This window comes from Dunckerocampus dactyliophorus, chromosome 12, assembly GCF_027744805.1.
Source record: "Dunckerocampus dactyliophorus isolate RoL2022-P2 chromosome 12, RoL_Ddac_1.1, whole genome shotgun sequence".
Lineage (NCBI taxonomy): Eukaryota > Metazoa > Chordata > Actinopteri > Syngnathiformes > Syngnathidae > Dunckerocampus > Dunckerocampus dactyliophorus.
In genome coordinates this window covers 4,806,462-4,829,098 of record NC_072830.1, presented here as the reverse complement: position 1 = coordinate 4,829,098, position 22,637 = coordinate 4,806,462, and the positions used below count along the sequence as shown (strand labels likewise).

General features: G+C 41.1%; 2 protein-coding genes across 3 annotated transcripts in view; one reads left to right on the top strand and one right to left on the bottom strand.

Annotated features, from left to right (window-relative positions):
* Nucleotides 1-3,986, bottom strand: part of LOC129190858 (LHFPL tetraspan subfamily member 6 protein) — a 75,865-nt gene extending 71,879 nt beyond the window's left edge. The window contains exons 1-2 of the mRNA XM_054793526.1: nucleotides 3,646-3,986; nucleotides 1,413-1,923 (exon numbers count right to left, since the gene is read on the bottom strand). Coding sequence (XP_054649501.1) covers nucleotides 1,413-1,797 — 385 coding nt within the window. The 5' untranslated portion in view covers nucleotides 1,798-1,923; nucleotides 3,646-3,986. The remainder of the gene's footprint in view (nucleotides 1-1,412; nucleotides 1,924-3,645) is intronic.
* Nucleotides 3,987-6,053: 2,067 nt separating this feature from the next.
* The window catches only part of cog6 (component of oligomeric golgi complex 6), a 38,803-nt gene continuing 22,219 nt past the window's right edge, over nucleotides 6,054-22,637 (top strand). For both annotated transcript variants that reach the window (XR_008573152.1, XM_054794239.1), the window contains exons 1-4: nucleotides 6,054-6,236; nucleotides 7,004-7,147; nucleotides 7,414-7,485; nucleotides 7,571-7,629. Coding sequence is in view for 1 of the 2 variants with exons in the window: in XM_054794239.1 (XP_054650214.1) it covers nucleotides 6,102-6,236; nucleotides 7,004-7,147; nucleotides 7,414-7,485; nucleotides 7,571-7,629 (410 nt within the window). In the remaining variant the exon portion in view is untranslated. The remainder of the gene's footprint in view (nucleotides 6,237-7,003; nucleotides 7,148-7,413; nucleotides 7,486-7,570; nucleotides 7,630-22,637) is intronic.

Genomic DNA, 22,637 nt, shown 5'->3' with positions numbered 1-22,637 from the left:
AATAAAATCATTAGAGAAAGAATTTCCAAATATTTAAAGAAGAAAGTTGAAATGGTAAGCAAAAAGGCAAAGCAAAAATAGGAAAAAAAAAAAAAAGAGCAAAAAGCGAAGCTCATATTAATATCAGGCTTTTCCACCCACTGTACAGTATATGACAAACCTCAGATGCAGTTTTTTCTTGAAATATATAAAACTTCCTAGCATATCTGCAAAATATCAACTTGGCAAAGTTGCATCCTTTCATTTTTCAGCATGTGGTCCTCGCTGGAAAAAGGGTTTGGACACCCTGCCTTATTCATTAGCTCGAGAGGCAATGGTATACTGTAGAGCCAAGCACAATTACAGTATAACCAAATAAACAGTGGCATGAACACAGGTGGCTGTAGGCAACCTCCTGATGTTTGAAGTAGGGGTGCACGATAATTATCGGGCCGCTTTGGAGGGAAATACAACGTCAAACCGATAGCATTAAAACTATCCCAGATAACCGATCATTTAAAAAAAAAAGGCTCCAATGAGATAAGATTACCCATACTGTGCGCGTGAGCAAATCAAGCGCTCCTTTTTTCTCCTGCCTGGGACGTGAATGGCCTGTCGTAACTTCCCCTGAGCTCACTTGTAAACAAACATTCACTTTCCGAGGAAGACGTTTCGTATGCTAGCTGTACCAAATGCTCCATGATGTGGGGGAACAAAAAAATAAAAAAACATCAACCACACAAAAAACCTGATCCACCTGAAACGCCAGCGCCACTGCATTTGAAAAGTGCAAAAGGTTTGCCAAAGACACACCGGCTGCTCAGTGCGTGTGCCCGAATACAGTGCACCTTGCTGGGCCACAGCACGTGGCTCCCTCCGCTCTATACTCTGGTTCTCCTGATAGTACTGATGTGGTAGTAGTAATGTCATGTTTGATTAGGTACAGTTGGTCAAATCCTAATTTGTTCCAGTCCTTCTTACCTCCAGGTGTGCACAAACTATACTTAAATCTAAACTGAAAAAAGTAGATATAAAAAAAATCAGTTATCTGTTCCATATCGGTCTTAAGCAGAAAGGTAATCGGTATTGGTTTGAAAAAAAGAGATCATGCATCTCTAGTTTGAAGTGTCATGAGCGGTCAGCATCCAGCAGCGTTATCTAGCTCTGCATGCGCTTTAAAGTGTTGCCACTCAGCTGTTGGTGTGAAAGTATTACACTTGTAGTGTAATGCTGACGCAGGAGTGTGCTTGCCGCCATTACAACACTGGTTCTGTTGCTGCTGTGTTGTGCAGTATACTTGTTTATACGTGACTCCGCTCCACTTTCTCATGCACTCTTAAATCGTCATTGAAAACAAAAAAAGCTTAAATTAACCCTCAGTACGCATTAGGTAAAGAAGATTAGAAGTTCTGTTTCTAGCAAACGACACCCACCTCCAACAAACTGGATGCCCCCGGCCACGCGACCAATGGTACGCGAGATGAGGTCGGAGATGCAACACCCCATGAGGGCGGTGAGCGCCACCAGCAAGAGGAGGCCGCACCCGACGCCCGTCACCACCGTGCAGATGCGCCACTCCACGCTTGGGATGCCGTTGAAGGAGGCGTAGCGGCCGCACTGCTCTAACATCACCGTGGTCTGTCTCTCCTCGTCCCGCACCGGGTAGGAGCACCGGCGGAAGGTGCCGAATGACACTGGCTTGTCCATCTGCGCTCCCAGCAGCCAGTAGGGCATGAAGAATCCCACGCAGGAGGCGGCGGCACACAGCAGGGACAGCAGCGCCCATAGCACGCCCGCACACGTCAGACTGGACGCCATGTTGGATGGACGCCGAGGCTCGGAGCGGGGAATGAAGGCGGAGAAGGTAAGCAAGCGCTGGAGGCGGTGTCTTAGAAAGGGTGGTGGGCTGCGAGCCGACTTCACCTCCTCAGTGACGGTGGAGCCCTGAGAGCAGCAACAACAACCAATCATAATCATAATCATAATAATCACAGTCATAGTGGAGACATTAGGAATTATTGTGACCTTCTTTCATAATGTCACAACTTCTAGTAGTTTTAGTAGTTTTACAAATGTTTTCTTTATATTTATCCATCCATCCATCTTCTATACTGCTTCTCCTCTTTAGGGTCGTGGGGGCATGCTGGAGCCTATCCCAGCTGCCTTCGGGCGACAGGCGGTGTACACCCTGGACTGGTTGCCAGCCAATATTATTTATTTATTTTTTCTTATATTTGTCTCCTGCCATATTCCTGCGCATTGTCGGCTGTGCATTCTTGTGTTTGTGACGAAGACGCTCGCATCTACTTCCGCGACGAAGCATATCAAAAAATCCAAACTATCCCTTTTATGACGAATGCAGAACAGAGAAGGAGATCCAGCAACTGACACATGTAATGCACAATGCACAGACATGGGTAGCAGCCCCCAGGTAAAGGTGATGGCTAAAAGGTGCACAGCAGGAAACAGACATACCAAAATAAAAGTCACACAGGAAAACACCAGGAAACCCAGGAGAACACAACTCAAAGTCCAAACCTGTCACACGGAACGTGACACTAGCGTGTTTTTGGAGTTAGGATAGATAGATAGATACTTTATTGATCTCCAAGAGAAATCCACAAGATATGTTTTGTTATTTACTTGTGGTTGTCTATTAATTTGCAAATGGTGCAGTTCTGATGGAGCTGTGTGAAATCTGTCTAGCGACAAAGCATGGTTAAAGAGATGCAAAATCTAAAGTGGCCAGAATCACACTGAAAGCAAATGCATCAAAATTGCCATATCCTGTTGCCACTGGGTGGCGCTGTGACTAATTCAGGAAGTGACCAATGCCTAGTTTCAGGGTGCCGTTTTCATCGTACACACAAATTCCAATCACGGTCTGAGTTTGTGGAGTGGAATTATGAATGTTTACATTTTTGTGGCGAATTGGCAAGCTGGTCATTAAAGTTTTTCGTCATGCCCCGCCCACATCCTTTCACGTAGGCTAAAATGCTTCTCAATTAGTCATCCTCGATCTGTCTAATATCTGTTATTTCGATTTGGGCTCATTTGGTCAAAGACCTTCGGAGGAGTTTGTCAAAATACGACCCCTGGTTTTGCTCCAAAATGGCCAGTGCAAAAACAAAAATGGCCGACTTCACGTTTGTTTGTGAGCATGGGTTATTGAGACTTTTTAGTGCGTCCTGTCATGCCACACGTCTCCACCCAATTTGGTAATGAAACTGGTGGCTGGGGCTTTTTTTTTTTTAATTCATAGGCGACTCTCTTGAGTGTTATTTTTCACTGAGCCTGACCTGCCTGCAAACTGTGGTGAATGTTCATGCATGTTAAGACACGAAATAATAACATACATAATAATAACATAAGGGGCCCTACAGTAAAACAATAAAAGAGTCACAATAATTTGACATTGAAATTGGATTATTGATCATTACAGCGCATGCATGATGCAAGACAGAGTGACAAAGTGAAATAACACAAAAAAATAACAATAACACTTACATACATTGCTAAAGTATAAGTATCATAAAGTGCATGATGAAACATCCCCCGCAGGAAGTGATGGACGTTGAATCATCGCAGTGCTCACACCGTCGGAATGTTAATGTAAACACTTTTATATTTGTTTTAAAAAAAGACGACAAGGGAAAGCGGGCTTACATGTTAGGAGATCTCCGGAACAAAGTGCGCCTCTCCGGCAGCTTCTTCCCATCTGCAGACTCCAGCTGCGGTACTGCTGGAAAGTTTTCCGGGAAAAGCCAGCGAAAGAAATTCCTTCAGATGCTGCAAGATGGACGAATCACTTCCTCCTCATCGAAACATTTGACGATGAACCCGATGATCGAGTGTGAGCTCAAGCAGTTCCGGGCTGGTCCGGGTTGTTTCTTGTGTTGGAGCGGAGCAGCAAGTGACAAATGCGAGGGGAGAGTACTCGGCTGTGGATCTCTGTGGAGGTGACCATCCATCACATGCAATCCCCACCCACCCAGGGGCCGGACCCTGACTACCAGCAGTCCTTGCACGCAGCACGATGAGTTCAGGGACACCTCGTAAAACACACCGACAGCCGTCCTACACGCGATACAGCCATTGCATTGGATCGCGGTGGTTGGTGCATGTCTCTTTTTTTTTGTTTGTTTTTTGTTTTGTTTTAATACTTTGGTCTTTTTCCCTCATTTTTGCTCTGGATGTTATACTATCACAATATTGCCTTGGATGTTTTAATCATCATAAATTGATCGTATGTGTGTCTTTAGTACTTCATACGTTTAATACTTGGATCTTTTTTCCTTATTTTGCTGTCAATATAACCTGGTGTCCAAAGTGCGGGTCGGGGGACCATTTATGACCCGCGTATGTTTCTTTATTGACCGTCATAGCACATTCTAAAAATACAAGAAAACAAGAAAACTAAAAAGTCAACAGCAAGAATGGGTGTCATTTTAATAAAGACAAAATATTAGACAAAATAGCATGAAGAACTAAAATGTACAGTATATTTTTTAAAAAGTCGTAATATTATGACAAACAAAACAAAGAATAGAAAAATTGGACGGAGTAAAAATTATAGCATTGCAATGATAAAGTAAAATATAATGATAATAAACACATAATATTACAAGAAAAATAAATATCTGTAATACATCAAATAAAAAACGAGCAAAAAATTTAATTTAAGAAGAAAAATTCATATTAATAATACGCTTAGGCACTGATAATGCAAAACTGAGATCCAGGCTGTTTGTTTCTTTAAATATAAAAAAATGTCTACATGTGTTGGTTTAAAAAAAATGTAAAAGTAACCCTGCATCCTTTGATTTTTTTGTATGCGACCCTTGATGGAAAACGTTTGGACACCCCTACATGTTATGCTATTATTGTATCCATCCATCCATTTTCTATGCCGCTTCTCCTCTATTATTGTATATTATATAATATTAGTAAAGTTGCCTCACCTAATGATGTGTCAGTTGATTGTGTGTGTTATTTGTCAGAAATTGATTGTACATGTGTCTTTCGTACTTCCATTTTTAAATGCTTATTATAATATCACAGTGCCACATAATATGAGTAAAGTTGCCTCGCCCAGTGCTATGGCAGGTGATTGTGTTTTATTTGTCAGAAATTGATTATACATGTGTCTTTTATACTTCCTTTTTTGAATGCTTCAGTCTTGTTCTGTATTTTTCTCTCTGCAATGTTATCGAATGTGATTTTATCTTGTTTTCCTCACAAATTGAAAGACCAAGAAATCTAGCCTAACCGTAACCCCACACTGAAAATGGTATTATGCATGCGGCAAATTGTTTACATTTATTTGTAATAGCAGCAGATTTGCATCAGATTAGAAATTGCAATCAACAGAAATTATTAAAGAATCCTAATCCAAGGATTTTCGGAATAATTGGATTATTCGCATGCATTACTGCAGTCTTCAAAGATGCCCGAGTGTTTATGTAAATTGTAGTCCGTCATGGTGTATCTATGGTTTAGGTTATTTGGAAGGTATTTCATAAAGTGACATGAAGGAAAGTCACATGCTTACACTTGCAGGAGTAGGATATGACTGGTTTAATTGTACTTTATTTACGAAGGCAGATCAACACTCAAGCAGTGCAATCTTTAGTTGTTTGTGCTATTCTGTCATCAGTTGTCATTGAAAAAAGTAATTTTCAACAATTATAAAAACACTAATAGAGTTTATGCAATGTTTTGATGCTTTGGCAAACTCAGGGGGCGAGTTATTGGCAGCTCTCGAGCTACCCGTTGTAGACCCCTTGTTTATATTAACAACTGTCCAAAATTATACAGGTATATTTTGTCTCCATAAACAAACAAGATCAACACTGTGCACTGAACTATGCAACCTATGTGTTCTGTTCTAAAAAAAAGAGGAATAATTACGTTAATACCAACGTACTGCAATTTAACATAAATTGTCATCCCAACCGTAACCATCTTCAAGTCCAGAGAACTAATTTGGAGGGGCGGAAGTAAACGATCTCATAACGGAGCTTTTGTGTCGGTTGTTGTTCCCTCACCGGACGTTAATATTGCACGGACTATAACATTGTAAGCTAGCGCGCTTGTTGACGTGGAAGAGAGCCTTATGCATAATGGCTGATACGAAAGTAGATTTACCCGCCGATGGCGCCTCTGGTGTACAAAATACAAACGCGACTTCACAGCCCAACAACCCGCTATCTAGAAAGCTAAATAAAATATTGGAGACGAGGCTTGACAATGACAAGGTGAGTTTATTCTCTTGCCAGCTAGCTGCTGAGCGAGCGGCGGCTAACTGCAAGCTGGCTACCACATAAGGAAATACAACGCTTTTATTTGTGTCAGTTTTACTCGGACCTCTCAATTGTTAAATGACCATATAATATTTGATTCACCTATAGTGGAGTGATGCACACAACCTCTCCTAAGTGTCCAAATACTGTATCACACCGGTCTGTTTGATACTGTTACATTGCAGACATGTTATATTTTGTCAAACTGAGTAACTTGTATATTGTAGTCAGCTATCATTTTCTGAGCTTTATGTGCAAAGCTACACTTGCTTTGCCTGGTGTATCTGTGTTTGGACTGTGCATATGTCATGAACCTTTTGAATGGTCTCAGTTTTCGTGACATGAACAATCCTTTGACTGAAATATTTTATTTTATTTCTGCAATGAGCCATATTCCACAGATGGCCCCTGCTCCACACTTTTTGTTTGTTGTGAACAGCGAGGCAGGTGTGCCTAAAGCACTTAATGTGCGATTCCAATAATGCCTTCTTGTATACTGCCACTTCCATATTACTGTATTATCATTCATAGTAGCCATGCCATAGTTCCCAGTCTGATTGGCTTCTGGCTGCCCTGTTCTCACCACCAAATCTTGTCACACAAGATGTCGCGACACCCCTAGTCTACAATATTGTGTATTTTATGGCCTGAACGTCCATGAGAGTGTGTCAAATGTGCTTGTGATCCACCTGATGTTTCCCATTGTGCTGCTGTGATTGTAGGAGATGCTGGAGGCCCTCACAGCTCTTTCTGTGTTCTTCACCGAGAACAGCTTACGCACCCGAAGGAACCTGCGTGGTGACATCGAGCGACGAAGCCTGGCCATTAATGAGGACTTTGCACGAATATTTAAAGAAGTAAAAGAGGTAGGACACATCATCACTTGTGCATGCGCTCAGTTCAGTAGTGTCATGGGTTGTGGCTCATCCTGAGGATTGAATCCAAACATGCTGAAAATGCATTTAGCTTCTAAGATGCAGTAGTTCCATAAGGGATAACATGAAACAATGCTGACAGATGCTATTTGTACTTTTTGCCTACAGTGGATCCTTGCATGCCTAGACACCCAAGGCTATTCGAATCAGGTGATAAGCATGTGGAGGACTGTTTCATGATTCTGTTATCCTTACAGGAGCTTGAGAATGTCCATGAGGATGTTCAGGCCATGAGTACGTGCTGTGCAGAAATGACCAGCAGGTTAAAGGTGAAGTCGCATTATTTTGTTGTTCTGAAAATATCTTTGAATGATTAGTAATAATTGTATTTGTAATCGTGTTTTACTTTGGCAGGCTGCCAAGGAGCAGACTCAAGACTTGATAGTGAAAACCAACAAGCTTCAAGGAGAAAAGTAAGTTTATTTTGAAGGAACCAAATGCTTCATGTGTTACGTCTCCACATGATGGCACTTTTCCCACATTTTGCCCAATGTACAGTACAGGCCAAAAGCTTGGACACACACAACACAAGTGTGGTCCCAATCCCATTAATAAGGCAAGAAATTCCACGGAGTAACCCTGACAAAGCACACCTGTGAAGTGATAACCATTTCAGTTGACTACCTCATGAAGCTCATTCAGAGAACACCAAGGGTTTGCAGCGCTATCAAAAAAGCTACTCTGAGCTACTTGAGGAATCAAAAATATAAGACATATTTAGAGTAATTCAGCACTTTTTTGTTAAGTACATAATTCCACATGTGTACATTCATAGTTTTGATGCCTTCAGTGAGAGTCTAGTCATGAAAATAAAGGAAACGCATTGAATGAGAAGGTGTGTCCCAACTTTTGGCCTGTACTGTATGTTCCACATGCATTTCTGTGTCCATGCCTGAGTGTTGTCTTGCACGTCAATGTCCCGGATCAAGTCAGAACAATGAAAAGGTGTATCCAATCAGGCGCAAGCACTTCTTTACCATGTTCCTCTATTGATGGGCTCTTCCAAGTCATTCACCATCTCAATGTTAATGACACATTCCTCCGCCAAAAGGGCGTACGGTTTTATCAGCACATAATCATCAACGAACACCATCCATTCTGATTTTTGCCATAGGAAATAAAAACTGAAATTTGTTCCACATTCAAACTGCTGCCATCAAGGGCAAAGACGGTACTCTTTTAGGTATCCTTTAACAAGGGGGGTGCAAAATGTGGCCTGGTGGACGTTTTCTTATTTTTGTTTTAAAAAGTAATTTAACAAAAAAATGTAAAAAACCCACAGCAGTCATAATCTAACGTGAAAAAGTCAAAATATTATGAGACTTTTGTAATATTCTGACAAAAAAACTTGAAATGTTAAAGAAAAAAAGGTGTTATTTTTAAAGTTGGAATATTATGAGAAACATACAAAACAATGGATAGGGTTGTAATTTTGGGAAAATTAGGTTGTGGAAAAAGTTACAATTTTATAAAGTGAAAATATTATGGGAATAAAGTCATGATTACGAGAATAAAATGTACAAGAAGAAAGTTGAAATAGTTTACGGAGGGAAAAGCAACAGCAGAAATGGCAAATACAACTGTAATTTTACGAAACTAAAGTTAAAATATGAAGAGAAAAAAAGGCACAATTTTATAAGAATAAACTTAAAAAATAAAAATAATGTCATTTTAGTAGTATAGAGTTAAATATTAAAGAAAAAATATGAAATTTGTTTATATTATTAAAAATAAATTTACGAAGATTAGTTAAGAAGAAAGTTGAAATATTTGGAAACTTTAAAAAAAAACACCAGCAAAAAGAGCAAAGAGTGAAGTTGATGATAGTCATAGGCTTTTTCACCTATATCACAAAGCTGAGATGCAGTTTCTTTTTTTTACTTTTTTTTTTATGTCACAAGCAAGACTGAGCTGCTTTTAGATTTTGGGGTGCGGTGAGGCCACAGCCGTACCCGCTGTTGGTTGAGAGGAGCGATATGTGCTTTCATGTTAGTCTCCAAAAGGGTCCAATAAGACCAGAAAAGTATCTAGATGGGTGTGATTACTCGTTAAATATAGTGATAATGTTGCAAAATTGGCACCGCTGATCCCTCCTGCCACGTCTTATTGTCTGGCAGAACAAGTGTATGTGAGGTGTGTCACAAGGCAGCGTTGCCATTTACTGTATGGAGTTGGAATGACCCGTTATAATGTGTGGGCCGCCACAAAGACATGAATGTGAGGGAAATCAAAGTTAGCAAATTGAGTCAGGATTGTTGTTTTAATGTTTGACATTTGCTCCACCGCATGCACACACATTATCCTCTTTCTGAAGCAGCTTTTTTTTTTTTTTTCAAAGAAGATGACGCTGAAAGAACCTTTCAGTCGACATTTCAGAGAGATTGGGCAAGATAAGACACTTTTCACCAAAGGAGATAGCTCCCTGCCATTTCCTTCTATCTCTGCTCTGTGGCTTTTAGACATTTGAGTAAAATCACTTCTCTTCTCAGGTCCAACAGCCAGACAGCACCATGTCTTGTCCGCATCTCATTTGTGCCTCCAGACAAGTGGCAATAAAACACACAGGCGGATTATAAGATTGACAAAAAAAACGGAGAATTAACCCGGAAATACTGTGAAGTTGACATTGTGTCCTTGCAGATGTCATGTCATTTGCATATACACTTCCTTGATTGACTTTTAGTGTGGAATACGCTGTTTACATTTAATGGGGTGTAACATTTTGTAGGAGTTAGGTCAAAATACATGTTTTGGATGCGTTTGGTACACAATGAGGCGTTATACTTTGGGAATGACGGCAGCCGAAATGTAACTTCCAAGGTTTTGTATTATTTATTTCATTGTCTTTGTCACAAACTTTTTCATGTCACAAAATGAAAACAGGCTGAAATTGACATCAGATGGTGTTTGATACACAACAGGCACCAAGAAAGTATTCCATCCTGTAGCACACGACACACACAACTAGCGAGTGCACCCATGCTTAGAGCCCCATGTCTCTCCACTGGGAGAAAGAGACTCCCTCCGTTCATTCTGCTTTAGAACCAATGCGCCCAGGTGTTGAGACAGATGTGAAACCTCTTGTGATCTAGTCCATTTGGTAGACAGAGAGGAGGAAAACAAACACGCATGCAAATGTCAATATATCAAGGCCAGCAAAATTAGCGACTTCATTTTTATGTTTCGTGCAATTAATGGATTTATCGATTATTGTAATTTTCCACACTATGAAATAACTCAAAGTATTCCATGTATGATTCATGTTGGTATCGGGTCGATATCTGTATTGGCCGATATTCAAGGATGCAATATCGGTATCGGATCGGAAGTGGGAAAAGTTGTATCAGGACACTCCTAGAGAATGAAACAGAGTTCTTCTTCAGACATCGATTGGACTTTGCTAATCGCTCTGTCCAGTGCTGGCATTACAATTGCTTGTATCTACTCCTGTTTGAATTCAATTGTAAACTGTCCTTGAGACTCCTAGACTCATTTCACAGCTGTTCGAATAAAAGAATGAGGGTGGACTTTCAGACTGTAAAAGGGACGGTCCGAACAGTACAGATGATTTGAAAACTGGCAGGTTAAAAACAACATAAAAAATAATGATAATCAAGATTGGACGATATGAAAAAAAATCGCCCACCCCTACTGGAAAATGCGGTCAAATAGCATTGCAAGGTACCAAAAATCCAACACTTGACTGCGGGCCTGCTTGTAGCTTGCACGAATAAAGACAGGAAGGAGCTTTTATTTTTGATGAGTGTGCATGAATGATTCATGACCACCCTTGTCTATTTGCATAAGGAGGGCGGCGCTCGTCATTAATGGAACTTGATTTGCTTTTTATTCTGCGTGTGTTGTCACGCCCAGCCTTGAGATGCACATCAAAGTCGTTCCACTCTCCCTCATCTCAATCCAGATGCATTATTATTACGATTTCTCGTACACCGGCAAATCTCCGGCTTCTTGTATCAGAGCATGTGTGCTAAGACTTGCTGACAATGCACATTAAGAGCTCATAATCACATGGTGTTTCGTTTTTTCAATCAATGAAGCCGTCGTGTGTAGACTTTAATTACTGAGTCCTAGCTCAGTCACAATCATTCACAAGATCCACACAAACTGTCAGTTGTTCCACATAAAAAAGCCGTCTTCTTTTGAGCTTGCTATTTCCTGGTCAAACATGTAACTTTAAGAGCATTTGCACCAAAACATTACCGCAAAGTAGGCTGGGAACAGGACGTGCTCCCAGCGACGCTACAATAAAAAAAAAAAACATACGCTAGCATGCATGTGGCAGCGGGAGCAAAACTGAGTTCGGCTGTACTTAATTCAAGTATTTTAGAATGTACTCACGTTATTTTTGATCAATCCTCATCCACAAATCCATCAAAGTCCTCATCTTCTGTATTCGACACAAACAAAGCCGTCTTCTTTTCCGTTCGCTACTAGTCTGTTAACTTGTCAGTGTTATTCAGCTCAGAAGCAAAGAAGGAAACTTCTGTTGCTTCTGCCAACTTTATTTATTGAACGCGGCCACCAGACAGCAGCTCAGAACACACACACATCTCTCAGCATCGTCTCTCCTTCCTGCTTGCCCAGAAGGCAAAGGTTAAACAAGCCCCACTACATAGCTGTCCAGCCAATGCCTGTAAGAAATGACACCGTTTATTTATCTCAGTGCTCAGCTAGCACTGAGCCTAGCTCTCCTGCTTGGGACGCCCACCGTCACTTCCCGTCACTTCCTGATGAACTAAAGCTGTAATGACACTCTGCCGTATAAAAAGTAAAATATTAAAAACAAGCGTAAGACATTACTAGCACAGCTTTGTTCTGTGGGTCGTGGATATATTCTATCAGTTATTATTAAGCCTCTAGCTTCCTTTTAGTAAATAAAAACCATGGCTATGATTGCACTACATTGTCATGTAGACCTACAAAGTACACTTGGAAGAACAAGAGGTGAATAAATGTATTGCAACTGATGTGAAACTGATGAGGGGTAGGATTAAATAAGCTTTGCTTCTTCCTACTCCTTTTTGGACATGCAAAATTGTGAATTGTACTATGTGATGTGCTACTGTTTGACTCATGCATGTTCAGGATTAAAACCATGAACCATGATAATAACAAGCCTAGTAGTGCTGTACAACTTTTATCCGCAGTCCGCAGTGCCCTCTACTGGTCAACATTATTATTATTATTATTATTTCCCCCTTTTTTTTCTTTTTTTTTCCTCTACTGGTCAACATTCAAACTGGACGCCAACCTGTCTATAGAGGCCACCTGTCTATAGCGGCCACTTTTGCAGACTCCCTCTAGTGGCTGCTGTAGACAAGTTTGACTGTACGTGGATACTGAACAGTGCAGGTGAAGTTTCCTAAATTCCTGTTGTTTTTTGTAAGGGAATCAGGTCTAAATTATTAATAATGCTGACATATGTCAGAATAAATTATCAATGAGTTAAAAATGCAATACAAAATGAAGATGAACAGAGGGTGGTATAGCTTGTCATGACAAATTATTTACTTTAAATAGTGCAATCCAAACCCACACTTTGCACCCAAGGAGGGACATTATGCAAATTCCTCAGCAAATTAATGTGGTACGGTATCTTCAATTAGGCGTTGAAACTTTCTCACCTGTACGGGCCAATGGAAGCAGGGGCTTTTTTTGGGTTAATAATCCTGATCAGAGCAGCCATTTGAAAGAACGGTGCAGCATCTAGCAAGAATACACTGACAGATGTTTTGCAGTGCACATATGTTCGGAATGTTACAAAATTTTTAAAATATGTAAAATCAAGTCTGTGATTTCACACCAGAAAATATTGCCTTTGTTTCCCATTGCTTTAACATTGAGTCAAGGCAAAAGCTGTGATAGACCCACAGACCACGGCAAGTACAACTAGAAAATCAAGTCTCATAAACGCTGCAGCAGCACGCTGTTTTCTTTTCCACGCAACACTACTAATTGCATGTCCACAGTAATTCCGGGGCAACATTAACATATTTCAGATTTTAATGAAATTTCATCTGCAGATAGATATTAAAGTGAATTTATATCCTACATACGCCCTATCTTGTCCTGAGGCTCCGATCCATGAGTTTGAAAGGCTTAAAGTTGGACTTAACTTTTCTGTACACGAATGAAAATACACCCGATGTGGAAAAAAATTGCATTTTTTAAGGACGTCCCCACGGACTTTCCTAATCGAGCGTGCACACACAGTGTTAGAACTTTGCATCGCTAAAATACAGGGATTGTATTTGTAACATTCCTACATATGTGTTTTGGCCTGGACACGCCGTGCTGGATGATGATGTCACTACGCATCACTGCTATTGGACCGTAAACTACCTTCCAGAGGCGTACAAAACATCCTTACTTTGCATATTGCCCCCATAGATGTCACTTAAAAGGAGTTTCAAATAAAGACAAATGAGATAAATATGAATACTGAATAAAGTGAATGAACTGACCAAAAGAAGAAGCAGCAAATTTGTATTTCACAGGTCAACTACAACTCCCATGACCACCACACCTGGAGGACAATTATGTCACCAAAAGGCAGTCACTTAAGTTCTCACATGAATAGCTACAGCATTGTACTGCCAAACAATGTCACTCTTCTGAGCTATTTTTGTTGTCATTGTTGTATTTGTCCAAACAAAGGTAACTTTAGTTTTATCAGGCATTAAGAAACTGAAGAAACAAGGGTGGTCTAATCATTTCTTCCATAACTGTAAACTTGAGAACCCAGATTGATGTAGTTGAATCATAGGACTATAAATCGATGTAGTGAATGACTCATAACACCCCTAATTTTTACTTGTATTATCACGTATTTGTAAATGATTAATTATGGTTTCTGAAGAACGTCAGGTTTCTGAAGAAGCCTGTTTTTGGAGAAAGAAACGAAAAATGTCACCAAAAATCCACAAATTAGCATGGCCATGAATGCTCAATGGCTAATGTCGGTGCTCCACTGTATAGGTATAGCTTGCAAAGCCAATTGGAAGTATTAGTGTGACATCTTGTGTTTGTAATTTCACTTTTTCTCCTAACATTACAATTTTTGAATATGTAAATGTGCTGCAGGCCAATAAAAAATGCAAACATTGGCTGCTGTTGGCTACAAGCTGGAGAGACGGGCCTCATTTGCATCATGTCTCTGACCTCAGCACTCAGTGACCTTGACAAGAAAACTCCTATGAAAATGGTGTAGCTTTCTGGCAAAGGACGGCGGTGATGTTCCGCATCAGTTCCCTGCCTCTGTGCCTGCCTACTTGACAAAAAAGAAGTGGCCCGATAAGAGCTGAAAGACCACCACATCGATAAAAGCTCATTTTAGTAGAAGACATATAGCTTTATGCTGAGCGGGGGGTTTTCAATGCATTGAATGGCTTTTCCAAATGGCTCCTTTCTCCTTGCAGACTGATATACGCCTCTGTGACATTTTCATTCATAAAGCTGCTGTCACCCCCCCCCCCCCCCCCCCCCCCCCCCCCCCCCCCCGGCCAGATGGGCGAGTGTGTGCGTCGTGGGCTTTGACCTTGTCCTACGTGAGAAGAACAGCCATCACAATGCCCCTGCAGTCCTGCCGTTACCACCGTCTTTTCTCATTTCCCTCCTCACATTATAGCCAGATTTTGCGGCATAATCTCAGAATCTGAGTTGGCTGGGAGAGCGCGGGCCGCTTCCCGAGTTCCTCGCCCTGTGTGTTTACTCAGCAGGCCCGGCCGAGCCCGAGCAGCTCGCTATCTTATCTGCCGCCGGCAGTGTGTCATTTGTCAGCTCTAATGAAACGTAAAGCAGCGGCAGATTGCTCATAGTGTGCACAAGCAAAGGTGGGAGCCGCCAGCCAAAGGGGGCGGGCCACCCGTGTTTGCCCACCGGCGTTCTTTTGTTGTCCTACACGCGGGGTCCGCTCTTAGCCAAAAGACGCTGTCAGCACCAGCAACACAGCACTCTGTAATGAAACGTAACCACCTGGCACCGCAGTGCTGCGCTGTTACATTACACATGCAGAACATGTCCGGACGTCTCCCAACACCTTTTCTTTATTCTGTCATGCCATTAGCAAGACCTCCCTTTATTCTCTTCTTAAGTCTAGCAAATATTGCCAGTATGACCTCAGTGCAGGTCCCTGTTAGACGTGAAATCCTCCAGAGAACATACCGGATCGACCAGAGTAAACAAAACCCATTACGCTTCAGCTGACTGTTAATCAGAGCAATCGCCTTTGTGGCTCTGATGCGAGCCCTGTGATTGCTGGCGCATGCCTAACTAACTCCCACTGTGCCATTCCAGGCCAAATACGATACATGGGCAAAAGTATCTGGACGTGTGGCCGTTATAAAATATTTTGCAGTGTCCAAGACATGCTAGCTTGCCATCTCTGTTGTAGTTCATCTCAAAGGCATTTGAAAGGCTTGTCCTAAACTCTACACTAAACTCATCCAAGCATGCCTTGATAGACTTTGCTTTGTGAACTGGGACTGCAGCACCGTGCGGGAAGAGAAAAGATTTTCTCAAACTGTTCCTGCAAACTTGGAGGCACATACTTTTCCAAAACGTTAGTTAAGCCAAACACTTGACTGAAAGACTAATTGATTTAGACTGCATTGCAGAAAACCAGGACGATCCGACTCGTAAAAGCACATAGTAACGCTGTCAGCTAGATGCCGACAGCTAGGCATATTATGTGTAAACAAAAATGCAAGAAAGTGGAATGAAATTGAAACGTGAGCGATCACACATGTTGGCATAGATAGGCTTAGCACGTGACAAGCTGTCGTCAATTGACTACACATTTTACGGGCTATTGTTCATTCTCACAATAATAAAAAAACAACATGAAAGTCAACATAAGACGTGTCGCGTATCCGGTTATATGCGCAAGTGTGAGCACGACAAGTGATTCCAGTGCATGCATATCAAAATAAATTGCAGTGAAACATTTGTATGATATTTTTAATGTTTTTCACACTAATTGAAGTCAGTGTGTGCCTAAATAATAAGCTATATATGTGTCTATACAGCATATATAACCATCCATACGATATTATTACTTAAAATTGTTTTCATGTTTAAAAACACTCCTAAATTTTTAAGGTGTGGCAGCTTTTATTTTGTAGTGGCGCACTGCCATGATCAATTACATGTAGTGGAAAGCCTGTTCTGTTTTGGCGCTCTAACCATCATGCGAACTGTAGTTCTTTTAGCCATAAATTAGCGGCATCATTGTTTAAGCCGCAGGGTTCAGAGCATGTGAAAAAAATAGTGGCTAATAGTCCGGAAATTACGGTATTATGTTATTATTATTGTGCCTGTTATTAATGGCAGATAATAACTTAACATAACTTAAACATAATTTAAACCTGTAATAAAAACCTTCCGATGATCAAGTCTGGTGCTTGTCTCATCGAACAATTATTAACACCTAGTGATCAATGTACAATACTACATTCATAATTTGAATGCGTCTTCTAAAGTATTTTACTTCATTTAGCCATTTTTATGCTTGAATGTGTAAAATTTGCTTAAATATGCAGACTAATAGGCCATATTCAACCACAAAACAACAATTTGAATGGGCAACAACTAACTGATGCGGCGTCTTCATCCTGTCACAAAATGTGACTCTTGTCTGACTCTTTGGTAACCTCCACTGCGGCGCCATCAGCGTGTCTCTCTCCGTGAGCTAAATGAAGTCGTCACCGCTAACATCAGTGTTTCACTCTGACACAGGCATTTAATAGGATTGTATTGTACGGCCTCCACCGTCGTCACGCCTGGAGAGATAAAAATCAATCGGCCTTTTGTGGGGCGGAAACCGGAGACGAGCGACCGCAATAACCGTCCCCGTTGTTCAGTGGACAGCATTGTGTAACGTCATCCCGGGGTGACCTTACGTGTGCTCGTTAAATATTCTGGAAGAGAAGTGAGCTCATTCACGGTGGCTCTCAGCATACTTTTCAATGCTGTGGCACCTTGTTGTTTCTCTTTGGTATTTGTTAATTATCATGTTAAGACTCATACTTTGTGGACAAAAGCCTCTCTACACACCACTTTTTTATCAATTTGTTAATCACCCAAGACTTGGCCATGATCCCTTTTTACAGAAACTGTTTGTACATTAAAGATGCTAAAATTAATCCAATGTAAGTCCATATGTGCTAAACTATCTAGAAGAAAACATCCACATCTTAGCTTTGTCTTATAGGAGACAAAGCAAATGAGTGTAATATCGAATGTTATTGTTGGAATACTGAGATTCATTAGATAGATAAGGTGAGAAGTAGCGGTGCATGATAATTATCGGGCCGGTATGAGGGAATTATGACAATAGTAATAGTAAGTCTGATAACATTAAAAATAGCTCAGATAACCATCCATCCATCTTCTATGCCTCTTATCCTCACTAGGGTCGTGGGTATGCTGGAGCCTATCCCAGCTGACTTGGGGCGAGAGGCGGGGTAGACCCTGGATTGGTCACCAGCCAATTGCAGAGCTCTTATAACCGATTATTCATTTTTAAAAACTGCTCCAATGAGGTGAGATTATCAGTACTGTGCGGGTGAGCAAATTGAGCGCTCCTTTTTTCTCCTGCTTGTGATGTTAACGGCCTGTCGTAAGTTCACTGTTGCAGAGACATTTCGCGTGCTAGTTGTACCAAATGACGGGAAAAAACCCCATCAAGCACACAAAAAAAAATTATCAGCCATCTGAAACGCCACATCGTTACCATACATGGGGCATGTTCTATTGCAGCATTTGAAAAGTGCAGAAGGTTAGCCACAGACCTTCGTGGGGTCACACCGGTTGCTTGGAGCATGTGTCTGAATATAGTTCACCTTGCTGGGCCACAGCAGGTGGCTCCCTCCGCTCTATACTCTGCTTCTCCTGATAGTAGTGATGTGGTAGTAGTAATGTCATGATATTTGATTAGGATAAATCAACAGGTACAGTTGGTCAAATCCTAATTTGGTCCAGTCCTTCTCACCTCCAGGTGTGCACAAACCTTTAAAAAAGTAGATCTAAAAAAGTTATTGGTTGTTGGTATCATATCGGTCTTCAGAAGCAGAAAGTTAGGGGTATCTGTTTGGAAAAAGATATCGTGCATCTCTTGTGAGAAGCACTGTCATCCAAGAGAAACTCTGATTAGAAGCACTGCTCCTCCACATTGAGCGGAGCCAGATGAGGTGGCGAGCATCTGGTCAGCATGCCTTCCGGACACCGCTCTGGGGAAGTATTCATGTGCGACCGGGAGGAGGCCTCGCGGAAGACCCAGGGCACATTGAAGAGACTATGTCTCTTAACTGGCCTGGGGCACAAGAGACGGCCATGGCTTTAAACTAGTGGTCACCAACCTTTTTGAGACCAAGGTGCCTGGTCTCGGCCATGAACCTGCGAGGCCTCTCCCCTCAACCTGCATCGCTCGCCCACCAGCAAACCTTCTTGAGCAAACTCTTATTTGGCTTGTTGGCTCAGTGTAGTTGGCGAGCGATGCAGGTTGAGGAGAGAGGGCCTGGTCAAAACACTACAACAGTCAGTCAGCCCTTAACGAGCAGCGTCATTGTGGCTCAAAGATTTCTTTGGAGGCGCACGTCTCTGGAGTTATATTTGTGCCTTAACTTTGAGGTAGCAAAGGCAGATTTTGGACCATATTAACATGCAATAATTACTGTTGCGTGTGCAGGCGCATCGCATTTTTGCTAGTATGGGGTGGCGAGTCAGTGTACGAGGAGAGCCGGTGTACTGCTGTACCTCTGACCGGGTTTTGGGGACTGGGCTCCTTGCTGGGCTTGCAGGTTGCTGTCTGGATAGCAGCGAGCCGTACGGGCTTTTTCATTGGTCAAAATGCATGCCTGTTGGTCGCTCTCCAAGAGGTGAGGGCACCTGTGATAATACAGTTTTTTCATATGTTCTCGCGATCGACCGGCAAACTCCCAAAGATCGACTACTAGCTCACGATCGACAGGTTGGCGACCCCTGCTTTAAACATTAGCACACTACCGAGCTAAATATCTAGCCTCCAATTTATTTACTGTATTCTAAACTTAAGAAAGAATTTAAAACAGAGTAGGGAAGAAGGTCAAAGAAGCCAAAAACGTACCACTTCCACACGGAATGGGAGGAGAACTTCTTTCACTCTATAATGTCGGACATGCCATGGCTGACTCCATGCAGTGTGACGTAATCCAATGTCATGTCTCAATAATGGAACATTACTGATGCCTAGTGGCCAGAATACTACAGATACCTTTGTCTTTCATTTGTCTTTGAGTATTTTTTGACTAATAATATGCCACAGTCACCCATGAAACAGTGATCATTTATTAATAAATACATTTTTGAAAAAAACGCAAAAGAAAAAAAGAAAGTGTGGGAGCGATAATCGACTGTACATGTAACATTCATCTTATTTTGTACAAGGCCGCATGACTCAGGTTGTAGAGTGGTCACCTCCCAAGCTGATGGTTGCTGGTTCAATCCTCTGATATTTTAACTTTCCTTCTACATTTCAGTTCAGCAAAATATGGCTCTTGGGCTGCACTTTGGACACTCCTGCCTTTGAGTAATTTTGTAACCTGTTATCCAGCATGTGACCTCTAACCTCCCAAATGGACAAAATCTCACAGACGTACGCCAACATCTTGTCGTTTTTGTCACTGAAGAGTGGAAGCTGCTTCAGCTGCAAACGTAGGAGCAATTCCACATTTTCTTACTTTGTCACCACCAGTTTTGGCAAAGTAATTTGTTTTGAGAGCGTTTCGTCCTTGACACCTGTACGTGCACAACGATTTCCCAAAAAAGAATGGATGATCCAATTAGATCTGATTAAAGCTCCATGCATATATTTGCATTTCATCAATGTGTTTGTTTATTTTTTTTAAATGTATTTGTTCATGTCGTGTCAGGACATGGCTATGGTTATGCCATTAGGTTTGATTAATGAACACTTGCATCTTGCACTGCAACTGTTAGATAAGTACACTTTTTCCCCAATGTCTTTTGGTAAATGATCTGAAATCTCTGAGCCCATAGACAGTGTTGAGGTTGAGGTTTTTATTTTTTATTTTATGAAGGGTACGCCGAAAACCGCAACGTAGGGAAACCGAATACATTTTTCCCATTAATCCGTTCCAGACACCCAAAAATATGAACACAAAACACATTCTATTTGAGCATAAATTATAGGTTTGCATGCAGAAAACAATTATAGATGATGAATGGAATGGATAAATGAACATTTAACCTCACTTTTACCTTTTACAGTATTAAAGACTTGTTGGCAAAAATGGAGGAGATCCACACCAACAACTTTTAGCGTCTTCCATTGTTTGTGACCTGTTTTGTTAACACCTTTACCCCTTTTGCAACATTAGCTTCCTTCTTTTTGTCTTTCCTGGCGAGGATGGAACTTATTGTCGATGCTAGTTTGTGTCACATTCTCATTTCAGGTTGACAAATGAATGTGCCTTACAGGATACCAAAGTATTGTGTCAACTAATCCCTCGCCACATCAAGCTTCAGATTTCACTCTGTCACAGTTTTTCATATTAATTAATGCAATACCTCTTTTTTGTTTAATTACAGCCTATTAGTCAGAGATATGCATTTAAGTAAATGTTACATATATTTGCCTAAATGATGCATTTTCAACCATAAAAATGGCTAAATGAAGTAAAATGCAGATATGAGGCATTCAGAAGATGCATCCAAAGACGTTGCGATGAAATGTAGTATTCTACACTGGTCACTAGGTGTCAGTAAGGTTACATTGATGAAACAAAAACCACCAAAGGAAGTTCTTTACAGAACAAGAAGTAAAAAAAAACAAGTAACTCTCCCAGTGCTAACATCTGTGACTTTATTATGTCTTATTTATGACTTATTTAGACTTGGGGTCTTATTTTCTCTAATTATGTCCACTATGTTGGGTAGTAGGAGTGTAAAGGTGACTACAGAGGTGCGATTTCATCTCTAGTGGGCTCTAAAACGAGTCGTAAACCGGCTATCTATGCTCTTAAGTATGAATATATTCCATTTATAAATAAAGAGTCCTACTTTGTGGAAATTCACTTATCACAGTCGAGTCTGGAACCAATAAATCACCATAAACGAGGGATTACTGTATTGCCAGATTTGGTGTTCAAGATTCAAGAGATTCAAGAGTTTTTATTGTCATATGCATGGTAAAACAGGCAGTTATACTACGCAATGAAATTCTTATTCTGTTCATTCTCCCAAGAAAAGAAAGAAAACACAAGAAAAATAATAAGAACATAATAATCATATGTACCAAGATGGCTGAATAAACAAGCAGTGCTCGGAGTAGTCCGTCCACATCTTTATTAATACACGATCCAATGTGCCAAATACAATGGTATGTTACACACAATATTGAACGATAACCAAGACAGTGTATGAAAACTAAGGCAAAATTTTGGCAAAACTCCACATATTCCACATTTCAATATTGTCTGTGACATTTTTGGGGGGGAAAAGAATGGAACATTTCAATGTCGCCCCCTATTGGTTGAAATTCATGTTACATTTAACATTACATGTAACATTCTGATTGCACGGTGCATTGCTCAGGTCATAGAGTGGTCATCTCTCAACCTAATGATTGCTGGTTCTATCCTTAGGATATGTCGATATTCATTCTCCATTGCAGTTCTGCTTCAGCTATTCTCATGCAATTTCTACTGACATTGCTTCATCTAGTTAGCTTGTTAGCTTTCTTTGTCGCTAGTGAACAATGGCAATTAAAGAGAGACAGTGACTGAAATTGGAACTGGAACTGATTGATGTGTTACAGCAGTCACTTTTATTGCAAATGTTGATCACAAATTGGGGAGGGCGTTTACCAAGTTTGCGCTGTACGCCCTCTGAACGAGCTGTATACACCCAGGAAATAATGCACTAAAAGTTGACAAATCACAGCTCAGAGGGTTCTGGAGGTTCATGTCAAGCTGCAAGGGGGGGCTTAGAGAGGGAGCGTGCCAGCAACACAGAAGAATAAACCAGGCTTTGTAACAAAAAAAAATCAGTGAATATGCCCCCTGCTGGCACTCTTTGTAAAGAATGTCCACTCTTCCTCCAAAGCGGTAGTTAAGTTGTGTTGCGGCTTGGAGGGAGCTGGCATCTTGTGTGTGAATCTGAGAAGATCCGAAGTCAAGTGGCAGATTTAAGGATTGTTGGTTTCATCTGGCTTGGCGCTGGTAAAAAAAAAAACAAACCTCAAACTCACAACAAACTGCTGATTTACCCATCCAGCCTGCTTTGACGAGGACAGAGGGACTTGTGTTGTCGTGACTGAGTTCCAAGTTTGACTATGGCGGTCGCCGTGGCAACTATCTCCCACAGAGACACAGATAGTGATGCCTCTGCTCCTGTCATGTAT